At 53.2% G+C, this 22,384-nt stretch overlaps 2 protein-coding genes and 1 long non-coding RNA gene across 3 annotated transcripts in view; 2 read left to right on the top strand and 1 right to left on the bottom strand.

The window, feature by feature from the left end:
• Window positions 1-751: 751 nt before the first annotated feature.
• Window positions 752-10,452, top strand: PTPN7 (protein tyrosine phosphatase non-receptor type 7). The gene is made up of 9 exons (XM_013961971.2): window positions 752-971; window positions 1,553-1,736; window positions 2,237-2,321; window positions 3,044-3,120; window positions 6,113-6,250; window positions 7,212-7,322; window positions 8,032-8,189; window positions 9,123-9,236; window positions 9,854-10,452. The coding sequence occupies exons 1-9, from the start codon at window positions 841-843 to the stop codon at window positions 9,945-9,947; spliced, it is 1,092 nt and encodes a 363-aa protein (XP_013817425.1). The 5' UTR covers window positions 752-840; the 3' UTR covers window positions 9,948-10,452.
• Window positions 6,236-18,125, bottom strand: LOC106500253 (uncharacterized). Its single transcript, XR_010886317.1, has 5 exons — window positions 18,066-18,125; window positions 16,161-16,296; window positions 14,925-15,016; window positions 10,934-11,033; window positions 6,236-6,290 (listed from the first exon to the last, which is right to left on the bottom strand). It is a non-coding gene; the product is annotated as an uncharacterized lncRNA (long non-coding RNA).
• Window positions 18,015-22,384, top strand: part of ARL8A (ADP ribosylation factor like GTPase 8A) — a 27,012-nt gene continuing 22,642 nt past the window's right edge. The window contains exon 1 of the mRNA XM_067310538.1: window positions 18,015-18,218. Coding sequence (XP_067166639.1) covers window positions 18,096-18,218 — 123 coding nt within the window. The 5' untranslated portion in view covers window positions 18,015-18,095. The remainder of the gene's footprint in view (window positions 18,219-22,384) is intronic.

Genomic DNA, 22,384 nt, shown 5'->3' with positions numbered 1-22,384 from the left:
GGGGACGGAGGAGGCTGTTACAAGGATGATCCCCTTCCTCACCAGTGCTGTGTGGCTGTTCAGGGTACCAGTCTGACCCTGCTGCCTGTATCCCAGTGTCTCCTAACAGTGGGAGCTGGCCAGGCTCCTTGTGATGCACTCAGCTGCCTGTCTCCAGGGCCATCCTGGGCTTGAGAGCCTGGTGCCCTCCTCGCCCAGTCTGCAGCCAGGTAGCTTACAGCTTATCCATATCTCACCTGCTGAGTGCTGGCTGGCTGGGATGGCCCTGGGCTGTGTGGTCTGGTGGACCATGCTGTTCAGGTGGACCCCCCAGCTGTCCCTCCTCCCCATCATGTCCCCAAGCCAAAGCAGGCATCCCAGGGAAGGGCTGGAGGCATGTGGCAGTGTGTCCTTCCTGGGGAGGCTGGGAGCAACTTTAGCTCCCCCAAACCAGAACCATGCTCTGTCAGCACAGGGAATGGGCTTCCTCCACTCAGTGCAAGCAGACTTCAACCCCTTGTCATGCCCAAGGTCACCAGCATGTGCTCACATGGCCTGTGGGGGGTTCCAGAGAGTGAACATGCCAGGAGCTGACCTCTGACACCTGCTTTGCCCCATGGATGCTGGGATGGAATGCCCTGGTGCCAGGGCAACGTAGAACCACAAACTTGTCCCTTGCTTAGGAAAAGTCTCATTGTGGGCCCTCAGTAAGGGGGTTCACCTATCTTTATGGTGTCTCTCAGATCTGTCTTGTATTTTCCAGCTGCTTTTTTTCAAATGGCTCCTTGATTCCATGGCTGTCGAGTGCCACCCCTTTCCACTCTCCGTGCTTCAGGACGAGGGCCTTGTGGCTGGCACAGCATGGTACAGGCCTGCTTGGCGTGCTCCAGAGTTCATAACGGCAGCCTGACAACCCAGGCAGCCGGGGGAGACATGGACAAGACGGACAAGCCCAGTCCCTCTGCTAAGAAGCATGTGCGTCTTCAGGAGAGGTGAGCATGACCAGGTTGAATGGTGCCTGCAGCCTGCATCCTACTGGTGGCGCTGGCACTGCCTGTCCTCTGAGGTGTGAGGCAGGCAGCCCGACCCTCAGGGGGGACCTGCAGCACTGCCTGCTCCTCCAGAGTTCAGCACAGCTGTATGCTTTACACCTGCCGACTCAGCTCTGGTCCAGGGTTTGGACTTCCCCAGGCTTCCTTCCCCTGGCCCAGCCCACTGCCTGACGATTTGTGCAGCTGCCAGTTCCAAATGTGGAGGCAGCCATGACCACCCCCTAACCCAGCCTTGATCAAATCTGGACAGCATCTTTTGGGCTCTTTCCAGGAAAATGACCAAAAGAACAGTTGTTTCCATAGGGTGTCCTTGTACACCAACCCCACTGTCTTTTGAGTTCTCTACCTGTCCCCTTTCTTCATCCTGTGTTATTCTCTGTCTGGCTTTTGCTTGGTGTGGGGCAGTTTTAACTGAAGCTGTGGAAGGATGAGCTGTCTGCCTCTCCTGGAGTGGCAGAACCTGGGCCCTGCACCCATGTGGGGAGCCAAGCAGGGGGTCAAGGTACCCCTTTGCTTTGCAGGAGGGGCTCCAACGTGTCGCTGATGCTGGACATGAGCTCACTGGGGAGCGTGGAGCCCATCCAGCCTGTCTGCACACCGCGGGACATCACACTGAAATTCCTGAGGACATCCAGCCACATGCTGAGGAAAGAGGAGCTCCAGCAACGCGCTCAGAGCCTAACGGAGCTCCAGGAGGAGTTTTCAGTGAGACACTCGCCTCCTTTCTCCCTCTTTGCATGAGGGTTGGTGGGGAATGGCACTGCTATGGGAGCTCTTGCAGTGGGGACCACAGCCCAGTGGGGACTGGCAGTGGCTGGACATCTTACCCTGCAGGTGACAGAGGCTCTGAGTCAACTGTGCCCTACAGTGCCTGTGACCAGGGAGGGCTATGGGGACAAAAGGGGGTTCAGGTGCCCCAGGAACCCTGGCTGTTCATTCCTTGGAGCACACAGGTCCCTGGATAACCTGGCCTGCCCTCCTGTGGCCAAGGTGCTCTCCCAAGTTGGCATCTCTGGAAGGTGTCCTGCCACATCTGGGGTAAGGACAGGGGTTGTCCCAGGAGATGACCTCTCTGGTGATGCTAGTAGGTCCCTGGGTCAGTGTCTTATTGTCTGAAGGTTGGTATGTGGGACTGGCTCTGCTGTGACAAGGAGACACAAGCAACGGCAATGCATCTTTCCTCATAGTTGTTCTCCCCCCTGCAGAAAATCCCACCCAATTTCGTCAATCCAGAGGAGCTGGAGATCCCTGGACGTGCCTCCAAGGACAGATACAAAACCATCCTCCCCAGTAGGTGACACTGCCTCCCTCTGTCTCACCTGTGCACATTCACCCATGTGCACATTCACAACACATGTGGGGAGGTGCAGGTGTGTGTGTGTGCGTATACTTGTGAGAGAGAGGTGTGAGAGAGAGGTGTGAGTCAGAGGAGCCCTGGCACCAGAGCAGGTGCTCCTGAGTGCCCCTTGGTGCCCCTGTTGTGTCTGTTACTGCTACCTATGTTGCAGGGGTTAGATGACATGGTGCAGGGGTTGTATGCTGTGTTATAGGAAGATATGCAGGGAGCTGCTCCTTGGGGACTTCTGGAGGTGTAGCCCTGGGCTGTGCAGCATATGACATCCCAGCCTGGGTTACTCCCTGCTGCTGTGGGGCCCCATGTGTCTCAAGGGCACATCGCTGGGGGAGTAGAAAGCTGAGGACATTGTAGGAGGACTTCTCAGGCATGGTGGGAAGGCTCTGGGGGGTTGTTGCCTGGCAGGTGAGTTGCCCCACATGCTCATTGCAGTGTGGGCAGGTTAGGGCAGGGCTGGCTTTATGCCACCATGGGAGTCAGGGTGAAGTGGGGCAAGAAGGGGGCTAAGAGAATGTCATAGGGAGGGTTCAGGTAGCTCCAAGTATGGCAAGGAGCAGGGAGGACTCAGCCTCCAGACTCTGGAGCTGAGTCAGAGAGGCTGGGCAGGGGCATGGCTCTGGAAAACAGTCTCAAGGTTAATTCTTGCCATGTCTTTTAGATCCCGAGAGCCGGGTCTGTCTCAGTAGGGCAAGGAACCAGGAAGAAGACAGCTACATAAATGCCAACTACATCACGGTGAGTATTCTGGCTGTTTGGAGATCTGGGGGCTCCCCATGTCCTGCAGCCCATGTCTTACAAGGCATCATGTTGCAAGCCCCTTGCTGCTGCAGGTGCCACATTGGGACATGCATGTCAGGGGCACTGCCTGTCATGCAACATCCCACACTTGCCCCAGGGTGAGCCTAGGATGAGAGCTAAGGAAGCCAGAGCACACCACCTTGCACTCAGTCTTTCCAGTATGTAAGGCTGGGGGTCTGAGGACCACCTGCGTAAAGGGCCCAGCATAGGTCCAGGCTGTGGGACAGGATTCACAGGGTTGGAAACACCCTTTGCACAGTTGGCACTGGAGTGGTTGGTCCCACCTGCCCTCTGGTAGCCTGCAAGGCACTGATGCTTTCATAGTGGCTTCTCTCCCTGTGCCACAAGGACCCCTGACATGTCCTGAGTCAGACGTATACAACTCTTGCAGGATACCTCACAGTTTCAAACTGAGTCTGAACTTACTGCTCTTATCTGAGCTGCAGAGATGCAGCTCCATCTGTGCAGCGCAGACACTTCACTCCCCTTGCTAGGAGAGCCACATGGGGTGGGCTGCTCTTGGCTCACGCTTCCTTGGCGAGCAGATAGTACGTATGGGCTTCTTTTCAGTGACTTCTCCATCTCTTATCTTCATGCACAAGCCCACTGTCTGGTAAGGCTGCTATCATGGGCTCTGCTATTGGCAGTTCACATCTGCAGAAGGCACATTGTGTCAAAGGACCATGACAGCCCAGTACTGTTAAATCCTTATGCATCCAGGAATTTCCTCTCTGCTCAGCGGGTTTGTTGCAATTTCCCCAAAACAAACCTGCCAAGGGGGGATACGGCTCATCTTTGACACCAAAAGGGGTCTCTTTCCAGAGACTCAGAAATCCTCAGGCTCAAGGCTTTTGCTGCAGGCAGCCTGATTTATGATGAGTGTCTTCCCATGCAAACAACCCCTTCCAGGCTGTAGTCTTATGTGTTCTCCTGGAGCAGGTATCACCCCAAAGCAGGTTGCTTTGTGTCAGCCAGGTAGCAACTTTGCCTCGTTGGTCAGCTTCTTTCTAAGCATTTCACCTCATTTCATTATCAGTCTTCTTGTAACAGGCCTGGAGCACTGGGAAACAGAGGTGGGGCTGCAGCCGCCCCAGGCTTATGGGCAGAAAGGAGAGCTTGGGAATGCAGGACTCAGAAAACTAGGCCACAAAAGAGCCCTTTGGCATGACAGATGTACCCAGGTGTTTTGAGAATTCACATCAGAGCTGGAAGCCATTTAGTAGCATTTCTTTTCAAATGGTGCTCATGGATGTGATCCAAAGAGTTGTGCAAGTTGCCAGCAGTCCTGAAGATCAAAGGAGCACTTTGGGCACAGGAGCATGATGCCTAAGAGCTGGATCTGAGGATCTGAGGATTGCTGGCCCCCAGTAAAGGTTTGAACATGGGCAGCAGAAGACAGGGTCTTTAGTGTAGTCTTATCTGAAACAGTCTGGCAGCGTGCAGCCCAGATGCAGTACTGTGTGATTGGCTGCTTCACAGCCGGTGACACCGCTACCCCTGCAAAAGTGCATCAGGGTGTCCGTGAGCACGTGGTTCCCTCTCTGTCTCACATGTGTGATAACAAAAATGCACAAACACTGCCCATCTCTCTCTCTCTCTCTCTCACACACACATGCACATATATATGCACACACCCGAGCACATCTGTGTGACCACAGATCCATGTCTGGAATTGGTATTTCATAATCTCCCTTCCACTTACTCTCCGAATAAGCCTCCTGGCCTTACAGCAAGTGTCCTTCTGAATGGAAAATCATGTTTCCAAAAAAAAAAAAGCAGAATTGAGGCATGAGAAAAGGACTATACAAACTGTCCCTACCCCTTGTCTGGGCCAGTGCAACTGCTGGTGGGACCAATCTGTAAATAGGATTGCTGGGAAGATCTAGGTTGAAATCACAGAGTTTTTCGGATGAGTCTTTAATACAGATCCCTCTTGGCAAAGCCGTAAAGCTCAGCCTGCAATGCCATGTGCACTGCTTTTCCAAAGACCATGGGCACTGTGGGTGGCCCCTCATCATCCCCCAGCCTCCCACGGTGGCATCCTCAGTGGAGTCCCTCAGACTCCTCACTGCACTGCTAAATTGCAATTGGCCATGCACAGAGCTGGGAGCTGACCCTGGGAGAAGGTATTTCCACACCTCTGTACCTTTGCCCAGGCCTGGGCTTGGTGTCGCTAAGCACTCTCCCCTCTGCTGTGCCAGCAGGGCAGACCATGAAGCTGCTGTGTGGAGCAGTTTGTACTGGGACCTGAGCAGGACTCAAAATATCTCCAAGCCTTTTTTTTTTCCTGGCAATTTTATACTGGGGTAGGAAGTGACTGGGGAGGAAGTGGATGCTTGGTGTTGTGAAACAGTCTGGGACAGAATCAGGGCAGGAGCCTTTGTATCTAGCCTGTGCCAAGCACCACTTTCAGGCATCACCAGACCCAGCCTTCTTGATGGTGGGCATTGCCATGTCCCCTCATGGGCCTGGGATGGAGGCAGGGGAGGTGGGACCCAGCTAGGATTATCCCAGGTCCCAGCCAGAACAGGGCTCAATGTCTTCTGCTCATCCTTGAGCAAATGCTGCCATCAGGAAATGCCTCTCCTTGCAAGAGCTATGCCTCCCCAGAGTGTCCATCAAGCTGGGTGCTGTCACACCAATAACCTGGGGACGCTTACAAGGGGCCTGAATATACATCTTGTCATGGGATTGCTCTCACAGCCTGACCAGGAGGACAGAGATGCCTGGTAATTCCTAATAATGCCTATAAAGGCATTTCACAGAATAAAGAAGGATAGGTTTAGTAGGGAAAGACCCAGCGTGGCTCAGCCTCTCACCTGTAGAGGAAGATGAGCACAATGAGGGCTGGGGCACCTCGGAGACAGGCTCCCATTGCGTGTCAGGCTCTCCTCCTCAGCATCACTGACAGGACCCATGTGCTTGGCAGGGCTATGCGGGGCGCGCCCGGGAGTACATTGCCACGCAAGGGCCCATGCTGAACACTGTGACTGACTTCTGGGAGATGGTGTGGCAGGAGGAGACACCTCTCATCGTCATGATAACCAAGCTCCAGGAACGCAAAGAGGTACCGTTGTCCTTCCCTTGAACGGGCACAGCACCCCAGCCTGGAGTGAAGGATAGGGTGGGAGAATAGCAACGGTAACAGGGTTACGTGAGAGCAAACATGGCTGTGGAGCAAGTGGTCTGAGCACCTGCTTGCTTTCTCTGCTCTGCTCTCAGAGGGCATCTCCTGACCTACCACACATGCAGGAGATGAGACTCACAGCTGCACTCCTGCACCACCCAGCAAAGCTTCTCCTTGTCACGTGGCCTCTTCCCACTCTGGGCATGCTTTGCTAGCCAGATAATAGGATAAGGAGAATTAGGGCATCCCCTGGGAGACAGAGCAGAGCCAGCAGTGAGCAGTGTCCCTCTGGCACTGAGCAGCTCTCCTCCAGGACTGGGAGCTTTCAGATGGTGGATCCAGGCTGGGATGGGAGTAGGCAGTGCTGTGCCACTCTGTAGTGGCCTGACCACACAGCCCTTTGCTGCAGTTGCCCCTGCAAGGTACTGGCTGGAAACCCCACCTCCTAAGACCTTGTCCCTTTTCCAGGAGCACCAGCTTGAGGGGATCTTCCCCCTTTCCTTCCCAGTCCTTTCCTCTCTCCCTTCTACCCCTGGCTGGCACAGCATCCCTTGTAGTAGGTCCCTGTGCCCTCAACGAGGCAGGCTGGATCCTCCTGGATCCCACCAGTGGATGCGGATGGGCCCAGGCACAGCTCCTGTGGGGCCAGGGAGAGCCGCTGTAGCTCTGGGGCCTGAAACCAATATGGGAGGGCAGGGAGAGAGTGCAGAGGGATCAGATGGTTAGGAGGGGGGATCTGTCCCTTCCTTATGCTCCCTTCTGTATCAGTCTGCATCCACCTTCCCCAGCTTCCCTGCCCCTCTACCCAAAGTGATGCCTCTTCCTGATCTAAGTGTAGATCAGACACCCAGTGGATGCCCTGGGCATTGCCACAGTCACAAACCCTGCCTTCTGCCTTCAGAAATGTGTCCACTACTGGCCTGAGAAGGAGGGTACCTATGGCCCCTTCACCATCTGTGTGCAGGGGGTAAGCGAGTGTGTGGAGTACGTGGTCCGGGACCTCTCCATCCAGGTGGGTTCAAGTCCCTTGATGGGGGCAAGATAGGGTGTCCAGCAGGGCCTAGCAGTGTTTGGGACACCCATGGGCTCTGTAGCAAGATGGCAGTGCTGTGTGTAAGGACTGTGGAGGGTCTGTGTCTTGGAGAACTGGGTCTCATGTGCTCCCAGCCAAAGGAGGGGTCTGCAGAGCTCCTGTCTGCCTGGCAGCGGCTGAAGGAGAGCAGGACCCAGGAAGGTCCCAGTCTCAAGTGAAAGAGGAGAGAGGGTCAGACTGGAGAGGGCTTCTAGACTAGTCTGTTGCTGCTTGCACTGTACCAACAGGCTCTGGCCCATTCAGCTCTCTTAGCCACCATGGGCTGACACTAGCCAACACGGTCTTGATGACTCTGCCTGGACTGTGGGGACAATGTTGGGACATGCTGCATCTGGTCCTGTCTTTCCGAGCAGAGACATGGTCGGGGCACACTGCAGCTCCCACATGGGGTCCAAGGAGGGTGGCTGGGGCATGGCTGGGTCTCACCCCAGCAGGGTGCTCGGAAATGACCCAGGAGTGTCCCTGGCCCTCGGCTCTCCCTTGGGTCTCTGGCAGGAATGAGAAAGGCAGATAAGATGGGCGCAAGCTACATGGCCCCTAATTGAGCTGGACTCCACACCTTTGCTGGCCCAGCCCTGTGTATCTGTGCTCCCGCATCCTGATTTCTCTCTCTCCTGTCCTGGGGAAGCTTGAAGGTGAATGCCGCCAGGTCAAACACATCTTCTTCCCTTCCTGGCCGGACCAGCAGACACCTGAGTCGGCCAAGCCCCTGCTGCACTTGGTGTCCAAGGTGGAGGAGACTCTGCAGGCTGTAGCCAACCCAGGGCCCATCATCGTGCACTGCAGGTAAGAGCCTTCCCCTTGCCTGAGCCCCTGCATGTCCTTAACCTTGGGGTCAGCCTGAAAATACCAATTGGGAAAATCTCATGTGTGCTTGCTTGTGAGCCATTCCCACTGTGATGCAGAAATTCCAGGGCACGACACCACCATTGCAGAGGTATCCTGTCCTGGCATGGGGATAGCCATATTCACATGGTGCAGAGCTACCACTGCCCCGTAAGGAAGCCTGGTATCCACCTGGCTCTATGAACACCTCCTGTCGGGAGTGCTGCTCTGGAGTCTCCAGGGCTATGCAAGGTCCTGGATCTAGCCAACAGATCCATGGCAGATCCATGGCTCAGGCTCCTGCTTTCCCTGCAGTGTGCACAGTTTGTGGCTCAGCTGTGAAGCTGTTTTTCAAGGGATCCCTCCTGGAGGGGGTGACCTCTGTGTATCTTCCAAAGCATCTTGCTGGTTCACATCGCTGCTAAATGATTTTGGGGCCAGCAGAGCAGAGCATCCAGTCATTCCTGTGTGACACAGTCCTCTTGTTGTGCCACAAAGGCAGACAGCATGATGCTGCAGGCTTTCCCACCTCAAGACAAGCCGTTTTGTTCCTGGGATTAGACCATGGCTAGGAGAGGAGGCGAGGAGGTTGCTGTGATCTCTGCACTGTGCAGGGATGGAGGGCACAGGCTAGCCATGTGCTTCCAAAGCCACCTCACCTGGGCTGTGCAACATGGCATGACCCCCTTGCTACAGGAAAAATGGGGCCAGCCCAAGACTCTTGGTGCCTGGCTAAGAAAGATGGCCTGACAGCTTGGCACAGGACCCCACCATCCCTCTAGGAAGAACTTATGGCAGCTTACCAGTTGGCCAGCTTGAACCAGGGTCTGGGCAGCAGATTTTGTTGCTGGGTTCAGGATACCTGTGTCTGACCTGGCTCTTGTTGTCCTGCAGCGCAGGAATTGGCCGGACGGGCTGCTTTATTGCTACCAGGATTGGCTGCCAGCAGCTGAAGGACACGGGAGAGGTGGATATCCTGGGAATCGTGTGCCATCTCCGTATAGATAGGTGAGTACTCAAGGCAATGACAGGCCTGCTCCTTGGACAGTCCTCCTGGGTACAAAGTCTGGAAGGAGAGATGTGGAAAGGGTGTGGGGACTGGCATGACATGGAGGTAGGGAGCCAATTTTTGATGAAAAATTTGGAAGGGCTGCTGAAAAATGCAGATATGGAGACTTCAAATGATTCCCCCATGCTGGGCCAATTTTGCTGTGAGGATTATTGTAGGTCTGGGAATCTGAGAAAATGAGGGAGAGCGGCTATGAACCTGCCAGCTTGTCTGCTTCTTCCAGCTCAGCTACTAAACCTCACAGCCTCCAACCTCCTTGCAGGCACTGCTGCCCTCCAAACTCAGAGATGCTTAATTTTTCCATTTTTCAAAGCTAAATGCCAGTAAAATTAGAGCTGAATCTGTTGCTAATCTGTGTTTTGAACAAGCCAGCAATGCTTCTAAATCCAAATACTCTTTGGGGAGCTCTGGGGCCTGTTTCTGATGAATCCAGACATGGCAGGTGAAGCAGGAATATTTGTGCGCGCATGATCCAGGCAGGGAGCAGGCTATGGGGTTAGACAGGGTTTCTGTGCTTTGATTAGGTGTCAGAAGGGACTTGCTTTTCCCTTTGCAGAGGTGGGATGATCCAGACGAGCGAGCAGTACCAGTTCCTCCATCACACACTAGCTCTGTTCGCTTCTCAGCTGCCGGATGTGGAAGGCCAGTAACACAGAGCTCCTGCTGGGCTGACAGCTCCCCTGTCTCATGCTGACATCTCCTGCACTAGCGTTGGAGAGACCTCCACCAAAATAGCTCCTGCTCCTGCCGGGCCACATGGCAGCAGCTTGGCACAAATGCCCCTGGATGAACACAGCCAAGCAAACCCATCCAGCTTGTTGTCTCACAACCCTGAGAAAGGGCGATGAAATCCGTCAGCCTGGCTGGACCACCCTGCCCTGGCACAGACTGGCTTGTAGGAGGTTTGGGTGAGGGATCCGGTCAGTGGTAAAGGTGCCTATTGCTGCGAGTAGGAGGCAGATTTCACCAACTGAAAGAAGCTCTCGCTTTCAAAACATGCAATATCTTATCCTCATCTAGAAGAGCAAGCTATGCGGAGGAACTGAAGCTGGGCAAGAGCTGGAGCATGGTTTGTCCTTTAGCCACACAAAAATGTCTATCCCATTAGACCTGGAGCTGGTTCAGTTATGCTGCAAATAAACAGAGCCTCTCTTCTGTTTGTGTATCATCTGTGGTGAGATGCTGACACTGTGTTCAGGGCTGGGCTTGTTCTGAACACGCTCCATGAGGCTCTTTTTGCTAAAGATATGCTGCAACAATTTAATACCAAAGGTGCATCATTGGTTACCTTCATTATGTGGCTTTCTTTCATCTCCATCTTTGGCCAACACCTTCTCAACAGCCTTAAAGCAGAGGATATTCCTAAATCTGTATGAAATTTTGCAAGCAACATGTTTCCAATTGCAACCTAGTCTTTTGTTGCAAGAGGACGGGGTTTTACATTCTTGAGTTTTTGCTGAAATCAGAACAAAACAATACTAGCTTGGTTATCTCCCATCACCCTCCCTTCTGCACCCCCTCCCCCCAACACACACACTTTCAGGACAAAAGGAGGAGGAAAGAGACAAGATTATAGCACAAACAATTGTAATGTTTTACATTGAAATGAAATATTTTAAAGCTATTCAAAACAAACCTTTGACTGATGTGTGTGCACACTGTTGGGCACAAGGACTGCTGAAGAATTGGGGGATGCCTAGCATGTGCCTGCCAGTGCCCATGAGCCCTGATGTAGCCTGTTCAGTGGGTGGGAAAAAGGAAAAAAGGGTCAATCCTCATGCTGAGAGAGACTGTGTTTGCTTCCGACCCTGGGGTGTCCCCAGATTAGGGCCATTTATGGGGACAGCCCTCCACCACTCTGCGGGTCACCCAAAATGCAGCTGAGCAGCTGCCTGGCAGTTTTGTTCTAATGCCCATTTTTTAGGCTCCGTGGCCTGTTCTGAAGGAGAAATGAATGAATAAAAAGAGAATTTTCACCCTTGCCTCTCCAGTACTTCTAACGTCTCAGGCAAGCCCTCAGGCCCCTCTGTATCTGCCCTCACCTCCCATTCTCTCCGTGCCTCTCCTTGAAGCTCTTACACTTACTCTGTATAAAAGCAGTAAATATATCCGTGCCCAGGAATGGGCAGTGAGCAGAAGTCAGCTACTTCTGCCTAATCTCACTGGGTGTAAATAGCAAACTCAGTGGCATTTCAGGGATGTCTCAGGGAACATTTGGGGTGTTAAAACAGCCAGCATTACAGAAATTATCATATATTGCTGAACCCTGTCAGTCTTAGTCATTCTCATGTGTTTGCAGACTCTCCTGGTAGACTATTTGCGAGGGCATTTGCTATAGGATAATAAAGCCGTGTGGCGTCTGCCCACTGAGAGGAGCAAATTCTTTCTGCAAAATGTCTTAGAGAGCGAGTGGAAGAGCAACAGGCGGTGGGAGACCTCTCTGCTATCTCAGCCCTCCATGTATGCGAGCCCCATGCTGCCAGAAGGCACTCCTGAAAATGCCCTGTGTGACCATTAAGCTGCAAAGGGTTACCAGAGCTTGGACTATTCCCTCTCCATACTTTCCTGGTCTGTCTTTGCACATGGAGCAACTGTGGCTGTGAAGAACACTGCAAAGAGGGTAACCACGGCTCCTCTGCCTCCCATCTCTGTGGCCCTGGGAACAAACCTACTCCTGGCCCTGCAGCGGGGAAACTCCCCAGGTCTGAAACAACATTCCCCACCCAAGGCAGTCTGGAATGGGCAGATCAGCCTGGAGCAATCTCCCCCATGTTCCAAGCCGCCAGGTCAACCCTTCCCTCATGCCACAGCTTCTTGTGCCTGGGTGCTGCCGGGGAAGACTTCGTCTGCTGTGGGGCTCCAACCTGCTGAGGCTGCAGAGCTTCTGTGAGCTCCGCAGAGCCCCTTGAAGTGTCAAAGCATGGCTTAATACTTCTTAGTATTAATTTAGGAAAACCTTTTATGTCAGGTTGTTGCCTTTGATGGTGTAGCCGAAGCTGTTGATGGAAGTTTTGAGCTTATGTAAAACAAGCTTTACTCAGTAAATTTGGCCTGCTAGTCTTTCCTCCCCTTATTGCTGTCAGACAGTGGGACTTGAATGCTCTGCAAACCACACCAAGGCAGGCTCTTTCCCTGCCTTTCCCAGACAGCAGGATGCGCACCACTTTTCTTATGCTTTGATAGTAATATCAAAAGGAGAGTGTCGTTAGGGCAGTCTTGCAGTGGGAGCTGTATTGCAGGGTTTCCCAAGACACGCAAGACACTCTCTGAGACTAGCAGCTAGGCAGGGGGGTGTTGTCACCCCTCTCTCAGATTTCCTGTCAGGTGCTGGGAGTTTTGCCAGTTCAGCTTTCTGATGCAGATCATAATCAGTTAAGCAATTTTCCTGTCTTTCAATCTGATGATGCCTGAATTTCTACCAGCTTTATCTGTTCAAGACACTTATCAGGCCATTACCACCACAGTATCTGAGTACATCTCCAGCTTTCCTGTATTTATTCCCCTAGTCCACCATGGGGCCATGCTGGCTCATTTCTCCTGTTATTGCAAAAAAGGGAAATCCCAGGGTTCGTATGTGGTGTCAGTGGTGAAGCAGGGTGTTTGAGCAGGTCTGTCTGTGTCACTCTAATATCTATGTCTTGGGAAACTGTGCTTCACCCTGTTCATAAAGACAGTGGGGTGCCCAGCATGGGAATTTTTAGTGGAAAAACAGCATGTAAAGGAAAGGAATCTCTCCAAAAATCTCACATAAAAAAGAGGTAAATCCCCCTCCCTGCTGAGGACAATGGTCAGAGGTTTCATCAGGGCCAAGATTGCTCCCATTCTTCATTCTTCTCCCATAAAGAATTGACACAGACTCAGCTGCCTTTTTCCTTTGCAAGGTGTTTCTGTGCTTTGCTGGAGGTGCAGCCCGGCCAACAGGGCAAGAAGCTGTGGTGCCAGGGATGATGGGTACACCAGGGTACAGACTCCTATGAAGGACGTCTCCAACAGGCTGGGTCTCTCTCAGGGTTCAGGAAAAGTCCTTTCTCTATGCGTCCGTAATTTTGGCCTGGGGTTTCCCAAGCTGGTAAGCCATTTCCTACTCTTGTGAATAGTCCATGTGACAATTCCCTTCACAGCTCACTTCTGGAGGCTGCTTAGGCTGGGAGAAAAAAAACCCACAGTGGCCACATGATACAAAATCACTTTAGTGGTGCATGTATCTATTGCTGATGGCAAGGAGATTTATGGGCTGTCACAGCTGTTTTGGGTGCTCCAAATTTTCTGCTGCTAATGGAGAATGCCAATGCATTGCATGCAATCTTCATCAAGCATAACATACCACAGCAGGCTGCAGCAGGTTGCCACTTCAGCCAGCTTCTTAGAAGGGCAGGACACTGAGACAGGATGTACCAAAATCCAGCATTCTGGGTTATTCAATAATGACTCTCCCCACAAGTGAGCAATGTGAAGCCTCCCATCAGCATCCTCATGGACTCCAGGTAATCAATGACTAAGCCACCACACAGAAAAAGGAAATTTTGAGACATGCTTTGACACTTCAAGGACAACCCTGAAGCATTAGGGAGCTCACGCAGTCTATGCAATCTCTCTGAGAGCACCAGCAGTGGGTGGAAGCCCTGTGGAGGATGAGGATCCCTCATCCATGAGGATGTCCCCCGACAGCACCCTGGCTGGGCAGAATCACCTAGTACAAGGAACCATGGTATGAGGGAAGGGTTGACCTAGCAGTTGGCAGCACAGGGACACTGCAGGGAATGGTAGTGATGACTATCCATGTCAGTTCTTGGTAATCCAGTAGTTGAACACTGAGATTGGGGAACATGCTTGTCTTGGGTAGAATAAGCTATGCATTACCCCACCTTAACATGTGGCACAGCATTGACACAATTTAGTTTCTTGAAGAAACTTTGGTGAACAACCATGTCAAAAGCTTCTGGAAAATCCAAATACACTCTTCTCTGGAGAGGGCCTGGAACTGCGCTGGCTCTCACCCAAGATGCTCTGTCTGGTCCGATATTACTGGAGATGACACGGTGACCCCCCCCGCCCCCTGGGTCGAGTGCTGCACCAATGCAGCTGTAGGTGCCTGATCTAGCTCACATCTCCCTGCACATGCCTGGCAGATGCTCTGGGCTCAGCTTCTCTAGAGGGAGAAAAGCTGGAGTCTGGGCCCCCATGGTTCAAACTGGCTGAAAAGAGCCAGACATCTCGAAATCCATTAGTGCTGGTGTGAGATCCTTCCCTTGCTGGGGATAAGGGAAATGGGGAATAGTGGAGGATGGGGGACAGCACATGAAAGGAGTCCTTTTTCTCATTTGCTTGTGTCTTTGACCAGTTTTGGGATGGACTAACCCAGCTCCCATCTCTGCTGAGAGCAGTATGTTTTGTTTGAACACCTGACTGACAGAGTTTCTCTGGCAGAGAGTGAAGTGCAATATGTGCTATCAGGAGGCAATCTTTTCTAACAACTTGAGTGCCACAGGCATTTTGGGTGGGAAGCCCCAAACTGGTGTAGGGACATTCCCTGGGCTGGAATCTTTTAAAAAAAACAGCTTCAAACAGAAATTACAAACAAGAATTGGGGGGAAAATGCATTTTTCACTGGTATGTGGAGGACCTACCTTGGAGTAATTACAGAGAGCAATGATATTCCTACCTCCCTCGGGCCTCTCTTTGAGAGCATGGGAATCTTCTTTAACAGGTTGCAGCATTTCTGGAAACAAAATGGTTTCAGTCTCTGAAAACAAAAGCAGCTTCCCAGTGACTTACAGCACATGATGGAAACTTTCCCACCCTTGACTGCCGTGGGCTCCAAGACATCCATGGTGAGGCAGATCCAATGGCAACTCAGTTTCTTCATTTTCTCTGCGTACACATTTGTCTCTAAGACAGCAAAGTGGCCCTGCTGATAGGAATGAATTCAGCATCCTCATCTCTCACGGGATAGTGAGCAACCTCCCTTGTATGTTGGCATTCAGCTCTCACCAACAATTGCCAGAATAAAAGTCCTGCTTATTCCCCCTGGTGTAATTGAATTAAAAGTGCCCCCATGTATCATAAGCACAGGTCAGCTCTAGTGTGCTCTGCTTGTCTGCTTTGGCCAAGGTCAGCCCTGTAAGGCTTTTCTTAATAAGGAGCCATGGGTTGAAATCAAGTCTGGGGGTGGTGCCACACTGAGTTTCACCTGGAGCTCTCATGACCCACATAACACCCTTAACATAAATGAAGATTTCTTTCCAGTACTGATTTACACTTACTAGCCTCACCCTTGAAATTTGTCTGCTCAGACATCGCCCTTCTTTTCTGAAACTTTTACTCAGATAACTCCTTTCCCTCTGCAATGCCCTTTGGTGGGCTAAGGATGAAAAGCAGGAAGGAGATGAAGATCTCACCCTTCAGGACTGGCTCAAATCCAGCCTGAATGTAATCAAACCTTATTGGCATTGCACAGCTGGATTGTCATTGCACGGCCTGCAGCATACTGCACTGAGTGCTCAGCATCAATGCAGGAGGGCAAAACAGAGCAAAAGCACCGCCAGCACAAGCACCTGAGCTGCAGGGGCAGTTTAGCATCCTCTTGCAACCCAGCAGAGCTCAACTTGGTGAAGGTAAGGGGTTTTCCAGCCTGCAAGGCTCAATGTTATCTCTTATAAAGGACAGCTTGGTGACAGGCCAGATAAATATCTTATAAAGGCATCCCTTGAGAAAGTCATGCCACTGGACCATGTCTCATGTTGCATGTTGAAAGTTGCTCATTGGTTCCTGCAATGTTGCCCTGGGCTGTCTGTTCTGTGTAGGTCTTACCTTGAGAAATCAAAACACTGGGTAAAAATATGAAAGCACATGCACCTCCTTACCTGGGGAAACTGAGGCCAAGTAGAGAAGTGCTGAATTTAAGAAGTCAAACTGGCTCTGGTCTCATTTCCAGACATTTTTCCAGATCAGTCTCTGTGCCACCTCTGTTGTCTCCAAAACACAAAACTGGTGATTGTCCTGGGAGCAAAAAGAAAATAGCAGGTGCATGACATCCCTGTTGCACCCACAAGGGTCCTCTCACACCCACAGTGCACCTCCAACAGGGCTGGACCTCCGTGTTGCCCCTTGTCTGGCCCCTGTAGCATCCTCTGAGGCTCAGGAGGTCGGGTCCCTGTTGGGACCTGCCGGCCCTTCCCGGGCTAGGCTGCCATCCTGCCCTCGGGACTGCTGGAGACACACCATCCTGTGGGAGTGTCCAGGGATCCTGCACAGCTACTTTCACCAGCCCTGAGGAAGGGAGGACACATGGCAGAGGGGGATCTCCGGCTTTGCCACCCAACCTACCTTCACCCCTAGCCTGGACACACTTTTTCCTGCCTTGGCCGTGTTTAACATAGGCAATAATAGGAGGAACGTGGCCCTGGGCTGCAGCCAGGCCTGGATGGCCAGGGGAATGGCTGTGTGCATGCGGGCTTGGCCCAGCTGTGCTGTGGGGCATGCAGAGAGTCCCTATGGGATCCCAGGGTGCAAGAGGTGTCAAGAGACACTGCCTAGGGTGCATGGGGGAGCTGGGGGCAGGGGAGGAGACAGGCAAGGATGCAGGAGTTGGGGGGGGGGTGTCTGACCAGTTACATGGATGGAGGAGGCAGATGGGAGTGTAGGATATGTGCTGGCCAGTACAGGGGCTCTGCACAGGGTGGGTTTCAGGATATGTCAGTACTGGTGGAAGGATCCCCCCCAGGGTGAAGGTGGGGTTCACCGTACATGCCAGGCAGTGTAAGGGCTGCCGGGTGCAAGGTGCCAGACATGCACTGCTTGGTGCAGGTTCCCCAATGCAAGGGGTGCAGTGTGCCATATGCAGGCTGTGTGGGTGCAAGGGATGTTTTTTGGTGCAAGAGATGTGTGGGTGCAGGGTACAGGTGCAGTGGGTGCAGGATGCAGGGTGTACACAGTGCAAGGTGCAAGGTGTGCAGAGTTCAGGGTTTTCAGAGGGGGCCAGGCGCTGGGGGTACAGGTGATGTAAAGTGCAGGAAGTGCTGGGTGCAGGAAGGTGTGGGGGGTGCTCAGTCTACGGGTTGCAGGGGAGTTCAGGGGGTGGCTGTGTTCAGGAGATGCAGGGTGCAGGGGGTGCAGGGTACAGAAGGTGCGAGGTGCAGTTGGTGCAGGGTGCAGAGAGGCCCAGATGTGGGGTGCTGGATGCAGAGGGCACAGGGCTGTCAAGGATGCAGGGTGCCGGAGGTCTAGGGGATACCTGATGCAGGGTGTAGAGGCAGCTGGGGGTGCAGGGCATAGCAGGGGTGATGGGTGCCAAGTGCATGGGGTTCAGAGTGCTAGAAGCAGAGTGTACCAGTGGTGCTGGGTGCAGGGCATCCAGGGGGTACAGAGTGCGCAGGACGCTGAGGGTGCAGAGGGTACTGGGTGTACCAGGTGCAATGTAGTGTGCCAGAAGTGCAGGGCGTACCAGGGGACCTGAGTGGAGCTTGTCGGGAGTGCAGGGCGTAGTGGGGGTGTCAGGGGTGCAGCGTGCCGGGGGTGCAGGGTGCCGGGGATGCAGGGTGCAGAGTGCCGGGGGCCGGGGGTGCAGGGTGCCGGGGGTGCAGGGTGCAGGGTGCCGGGAAGGCGCCTCCCCGCCCCGCGCCGGCCGCGCGCCGCGTCCTCCCGGGCGGCAGGGGGCGGCGGCGGGCGGCGCGCGGGCCCCACCCGGCGGCGCGGCGCGGAGCGGTGCGGGGCGGCGCGGCGCGGAGCGGTGCGGGGCGGCGCGGAGGGAGCGGAGCGGCGGACAATACCGGGGCGGCGGCGCGGCGCGGCTCGGCACCATGCTGGCGCTCTTCAACAAGCTGCTGGACTGGTTCCGGGCGCTCTTCTGGAAGGAGGAGATGGAGCTGACCCTGGTGGGGCTGCAGTACTCGGGCAAGACCACCTTCGTCAACGTGATCGCGGTGAGCGCCGGGCTAACGCGCCTGCCCCCGCTGCCTGCCGCTCCGCGGTGCACCGGGGCCGCGCGCGGCCGGGCGGCGCCTCTGCCCGGCCCGCAGCGCCGCGCCTGCCCGCGGGGCCCAGCAGTGCAGCGGCGTGCTCGGGGGGGGGGGAGGCGGCGGTCTTGGCTTTGCGCCCCCGTGATTGCACCCTCCAGCACGGAGGTGCTGGGGTCTGGCCGGCTGCAGCGGCAGGCTGCGGGCAGACCTCCCCCGGCCTTGCTTGCAGCCCTGCTGAGGCTGCCTCCGTGAATGAGGAGCCTAAAGACACCGTTTCCCCTCCCCATCCTGAACACCCCCACCCCCCGCCCACCCCCCCGAGCAGCTAGGCCGGAGTCCCCGCTGAGTTTCCTGTGCGGGGTGCGATTTGTTCTGGCGCCAGCCTTCTCCCTTCTGTGCAACGTGCAGAAATGGCTCCGGAGCATTCATTTTAGGGAAGAGAAGAAAGCGCTTACTAACACATGTGGAGCTGGGTGGAGAGGGGGGACGGGCATGAAGCAGAGGCTCTAGGCCCCAGGCCTTTTGGTAGCGCCCTCGGTTGCATTTGCCATCTGATGCATCCCGCGGTCCAGGCCTGGCCGGCATGCAGAGCTGGGCGCTGGTGTCCGCAGCCTCCTGGGCGCAGGGTGGCCGGGCCCGGGCAGGGCGGCCGGGTGCCTCTGCAGCAGGCCCGGCAGCAGGCGGTGGAAGGCCTGGAGCCGCCAGGCCAGCCCTTTCCTTCCTCTCCGCTTCTCCATCCTTCCCTTGGGGCAGCACGACCAGGGCTGGGTGCACCTGGCTGTCTGTGGCTGTCTGTGGCTGGGCACTCGGAAATGCCCCAGGAGGCTCCGGGATGCACGGCTTGGATCCCTTCTTGCAGGAAGCTGGGAGGGGAGGTTATCCCAGGGGCAATCGCTTTATTTATTTATTGTGTTTCTGGTAGCTGTGTGCAGCAGTCCTTGCTGCAGCCTGGGCCACATCTGGAGGAGAAAATACCTGGACAAGATTTGGGGATCCAGTGTTTTCTTTTGGAACTGGGGTGCAGGTTGGGATATTAGCAGTTGTGGAGCTGCAGGTGTTTTGGAGTGCGGCGGGTCTCTCGTCTGTTTTAGCTGCCTGGTTTTGCTTGTTTTTGTGTCACAGAGCTGTAACAACGTTTGTGGGGTTAGGACTTAGATGGAAACTTCTGTGATCTTCTTTGGAAGAGGTGCTTTGTCATTGCTGCTGATCTGTGCTGGGCAGAGCAGTGAACCTGCGGTCTGGGGGACTCGTGTCCTCTCCCTCTGCCCAGCAGCCCTTCCCACAGGGTAGCCTGCCTTTTTGCCGCTGGTGGACCGTGCTGGGTGTGGTCTTGTGATAGATAATCTTTTACAGGGAAGGGGTTTGCAGAGCATCACGCTACTGCGGAGCACAGGATGCAGGCTTGGAGCAGCTCAGTGCGCAGGGCTCAGGTACTGTGAGGAGCAGGGTGGAGGTTTTCCTCTTGGTGTTTCTTGTGGGTCTTGTTGGTCCAGGCTGGTTGTTGTTATTTTTGCTTCGATGTCTCTGCCTTCCCTGATGAACGCTCACTAAAAGTAACTTTTTGTGGCAGTGTTCAGTCCCAGGAGCTGTGCCCATTCCCTGCACGCCTGTGTGGAAGCAGGAGGAGGGGAGAGCATGTGGCTCCTCCAGTGGCAGGCTATACTCCGAAACTAGGTGGTGGCACCTTGTCTTTGTGGCCTGAGATGACCCGGGCCCTGCTGGCTTCACAAGGGTAGCACTGTGATTGCCATTTGCGAGTGCATCCTTGTGTGGTGGAAATTTCAGGCTATCTTTCCTGGTGGCTTGGGCCTGACCTTTCCCAGCACGTTGTCTTCCTGTGTAAAATAGCACCTTGCTGTGCTACCTCATCTGCAGGGCAAAAAATTCCCCTGGCATCAAGGAGCTCTTCAGGTGGTCCTTGCCAACAGTGAAGCAGTAATTGTGGGGACTCTGAGCTGTAGACACTAAGCCGTTGGGGTCATTTCGCCTGCAGAGATGCTGCTGGGATGCTCTGCGAAGTCTCGCTCACTCCTTGCTTTTTTGGGCTGGAAGTTGATTATTCTCACCTTTTCCAGACACGATGCTGCATGGTGGGAGCTTCTTGCTAGCAAATGAGGTCCCAGATAGGAAGGTCTCCATCATGGTGGAGGTTTGGGTTATTGCTCTGTTGGATTTCATTGAGAGAGGCCGAATGCAGATGAGGATCTCTGGCTCTTCTAGTTCTCCAGACTGCCTCATCACCTCCCTCGTGGTCCCTGTCATGCATGTTTTCCTTGCATGTTGCTTTGCTCTGTGGCTTAGCTCCAAAGCAAAGCATGTTATTTCTGCTCACTCTAGGCCCTGAAAGCTGCTGTGCTGCCAAAGGTGATTTTGCAGTTACTTTGGAGACTTTGGCACTCTGCAGCTGCCTTCACGAGGAGGATTTCCCATGATGCTGAGCAGTGCAGAAATGGAAAATGAAGGAGCCCAGTCCTTCTTGCATCCTGTCCTTCCTGAAGAGCCTTGTGGCAGAGGGAGGAAGGCCTAAAATGTACTCGCTGGCCTTTAACTTTAGACTTTCCTGATCCTGGGCCATTTTGCTGTCAGCCTCCGCTGGCTTGGGAGCACTCTCAACAATTGGATCTTGTGCTATTTCTTCTAGCAGACTAACCCACATCAAACGTGGGTAATGCAAAGTTTTGTGGGTCTGGGACACTGACAGTTCAGAATCATCACATTCAATAAGTAACAGTCCTCATGGGGGCTATTTCATCCCTGCCATTTGCATGTTTAATTCTCTTTTTCTGCAGTCACATGCCCGAGGTTGGCCAGGGCTGTGCCAAGCGTGGTCTAGAGGATGCTCTGGACCTGCTGTTCTCTGTTAATGGCAACAACAGCTGCATTAAAAAAAACAGTAGGAGGTAATTTACCCCCTCTTTAAATAACAAAATAAGCTTTAAAAAGTGATAGAGCTTTCTCCAAAACCTGATGGGCTGTTTCAGTTGTGGGGGTGGAAATCAGAGGGGCAAGGGATCATCCCTGCACCTCTTCTCTGGCAACAGCTCTTTCATCAGCGCAGCTTACCTTTCACCATGGACCATGTCTTTTTCTGATGCTGACTCTGAACACCTAGTTGTGTGTGTAGCAGATGTGGCTCAGCAAGAGTGTGGGCTTTGGTGGGAGTCTCATATCAGCAAATAAATGGTTTGTACCTTGGAATTTTGTCATGTGCAAGACTCCTGTGTGCAAGACTCTTCCTACTTAGTTTATATTGCTGAGGTAGGGAAAAGTGACATCCAGTAATTACAGCAGCTCTCAAGGGAAATTCTCCATGCATGGGTTTAAGCAGGCTTCATATTCCGCTGGTATATTATGAGTTGGTGCTTTCATGATTGGGTGTGTAGCGTCCTTGCAGTGCAGTCAGCCAATCTCAGTGTATTGAACAAGATGCTCAGTGTCTGCTACAGATTTGCCTCTATCTGTAAAGTTATTTGGAAAATTCAAATTCCATGGCAGGTACATGCTAAAAATAAGCACTGACCTTTGAGAAAATGTCCTGTAAATGAGGTCTTCTCAGGTAAAATTAAAAAAAAAAAAGAGCACCAAAAATTCCAACCAAATAATACTGCATTAGAAATGTTTGAAATGTCTATTTTTAAGGCGATACAACAAAAGTGTTCGGAAGGGAAATAGATAGCTGTGATTCAGGCTTCTTAAAAAAAAAAAAAAATCCAAACTCCTGAAAAATGTCAGATTTACGAGTTGTTTGAGAGATTTCCTGAGAAATCTCTGAGGCCCCAAAAATCCAGGTGACATTCTCCAGGCTGAAAAACTTTGCCGTGGTTTAGAGGAAAGCACACAATTAGGCTTAAAGCAGAAAGCTGGTGAGTTTTTCTTTACATTATTTCATAATAGTGGCAACTTGTAACTTAACAGAAAGACGGAGCTATTACAAACATTCCTGGCGGTTGCCTGGGTGATATCTGCTGGCTGGAGGGTTCAGGACTGGATTTGCTCCGGAAGTCTTTGTGTTGTCTTCGTCTTCTGGAATTTTTGGCTACTGTTCTTTACCCTGGTGCAAAAAACTAATCCAGTTGACTGAGAAGTCTGATGGTTTCCTAGAGAACAGCCCAGACCTGTGCTCATGTCCA

The sequence above is a fragment of the Apteryx mantelli genome, chromosome 25, assembly GCF_036417845.1.
Source record: "Apteryx mantelli isolate bAptMan1 chromosome 25, bAptMan1.hap1, whole genome shotgun sequence".
Taxonomy (NCBI): Eukaryota; Metazoa; Chordata; class Aves; order Apterygiformes; family Apterygidae; genus Apteryx; species Apteryx mantelli.
This window is presented reverse-complemented; position numbering and strand designations above follow the sequence as displayed.

What these genes read in the sequence shown, in the direction of transcription:
- PTPN7 (XM_013961971.2), top strand. Translation starts at nt 841, where the DNA reads ATGGTACAGGCCTGCTTGGCGTGCTCCAGAGTTCATAACGGCAGCCTG. An exon ending in TAAATGCCAACTACATCACG is followed by an intron (nt 3,121 to 6,112) that starts GTGAGTATTCTG and finishes TGTGCTTGGCAG; the next exon opens with GGCTATGCGGGGCGCGCCCG. An exon ending in TCCGGGACCTCTCCATCCAG is followed by an intron (nt 7,323 to 8,031) that starts GTGGGTTCAAGT and finishes GTCCTGGGGAAG; the next exon opens with CTTGAAGGTGAATGCCGCCA.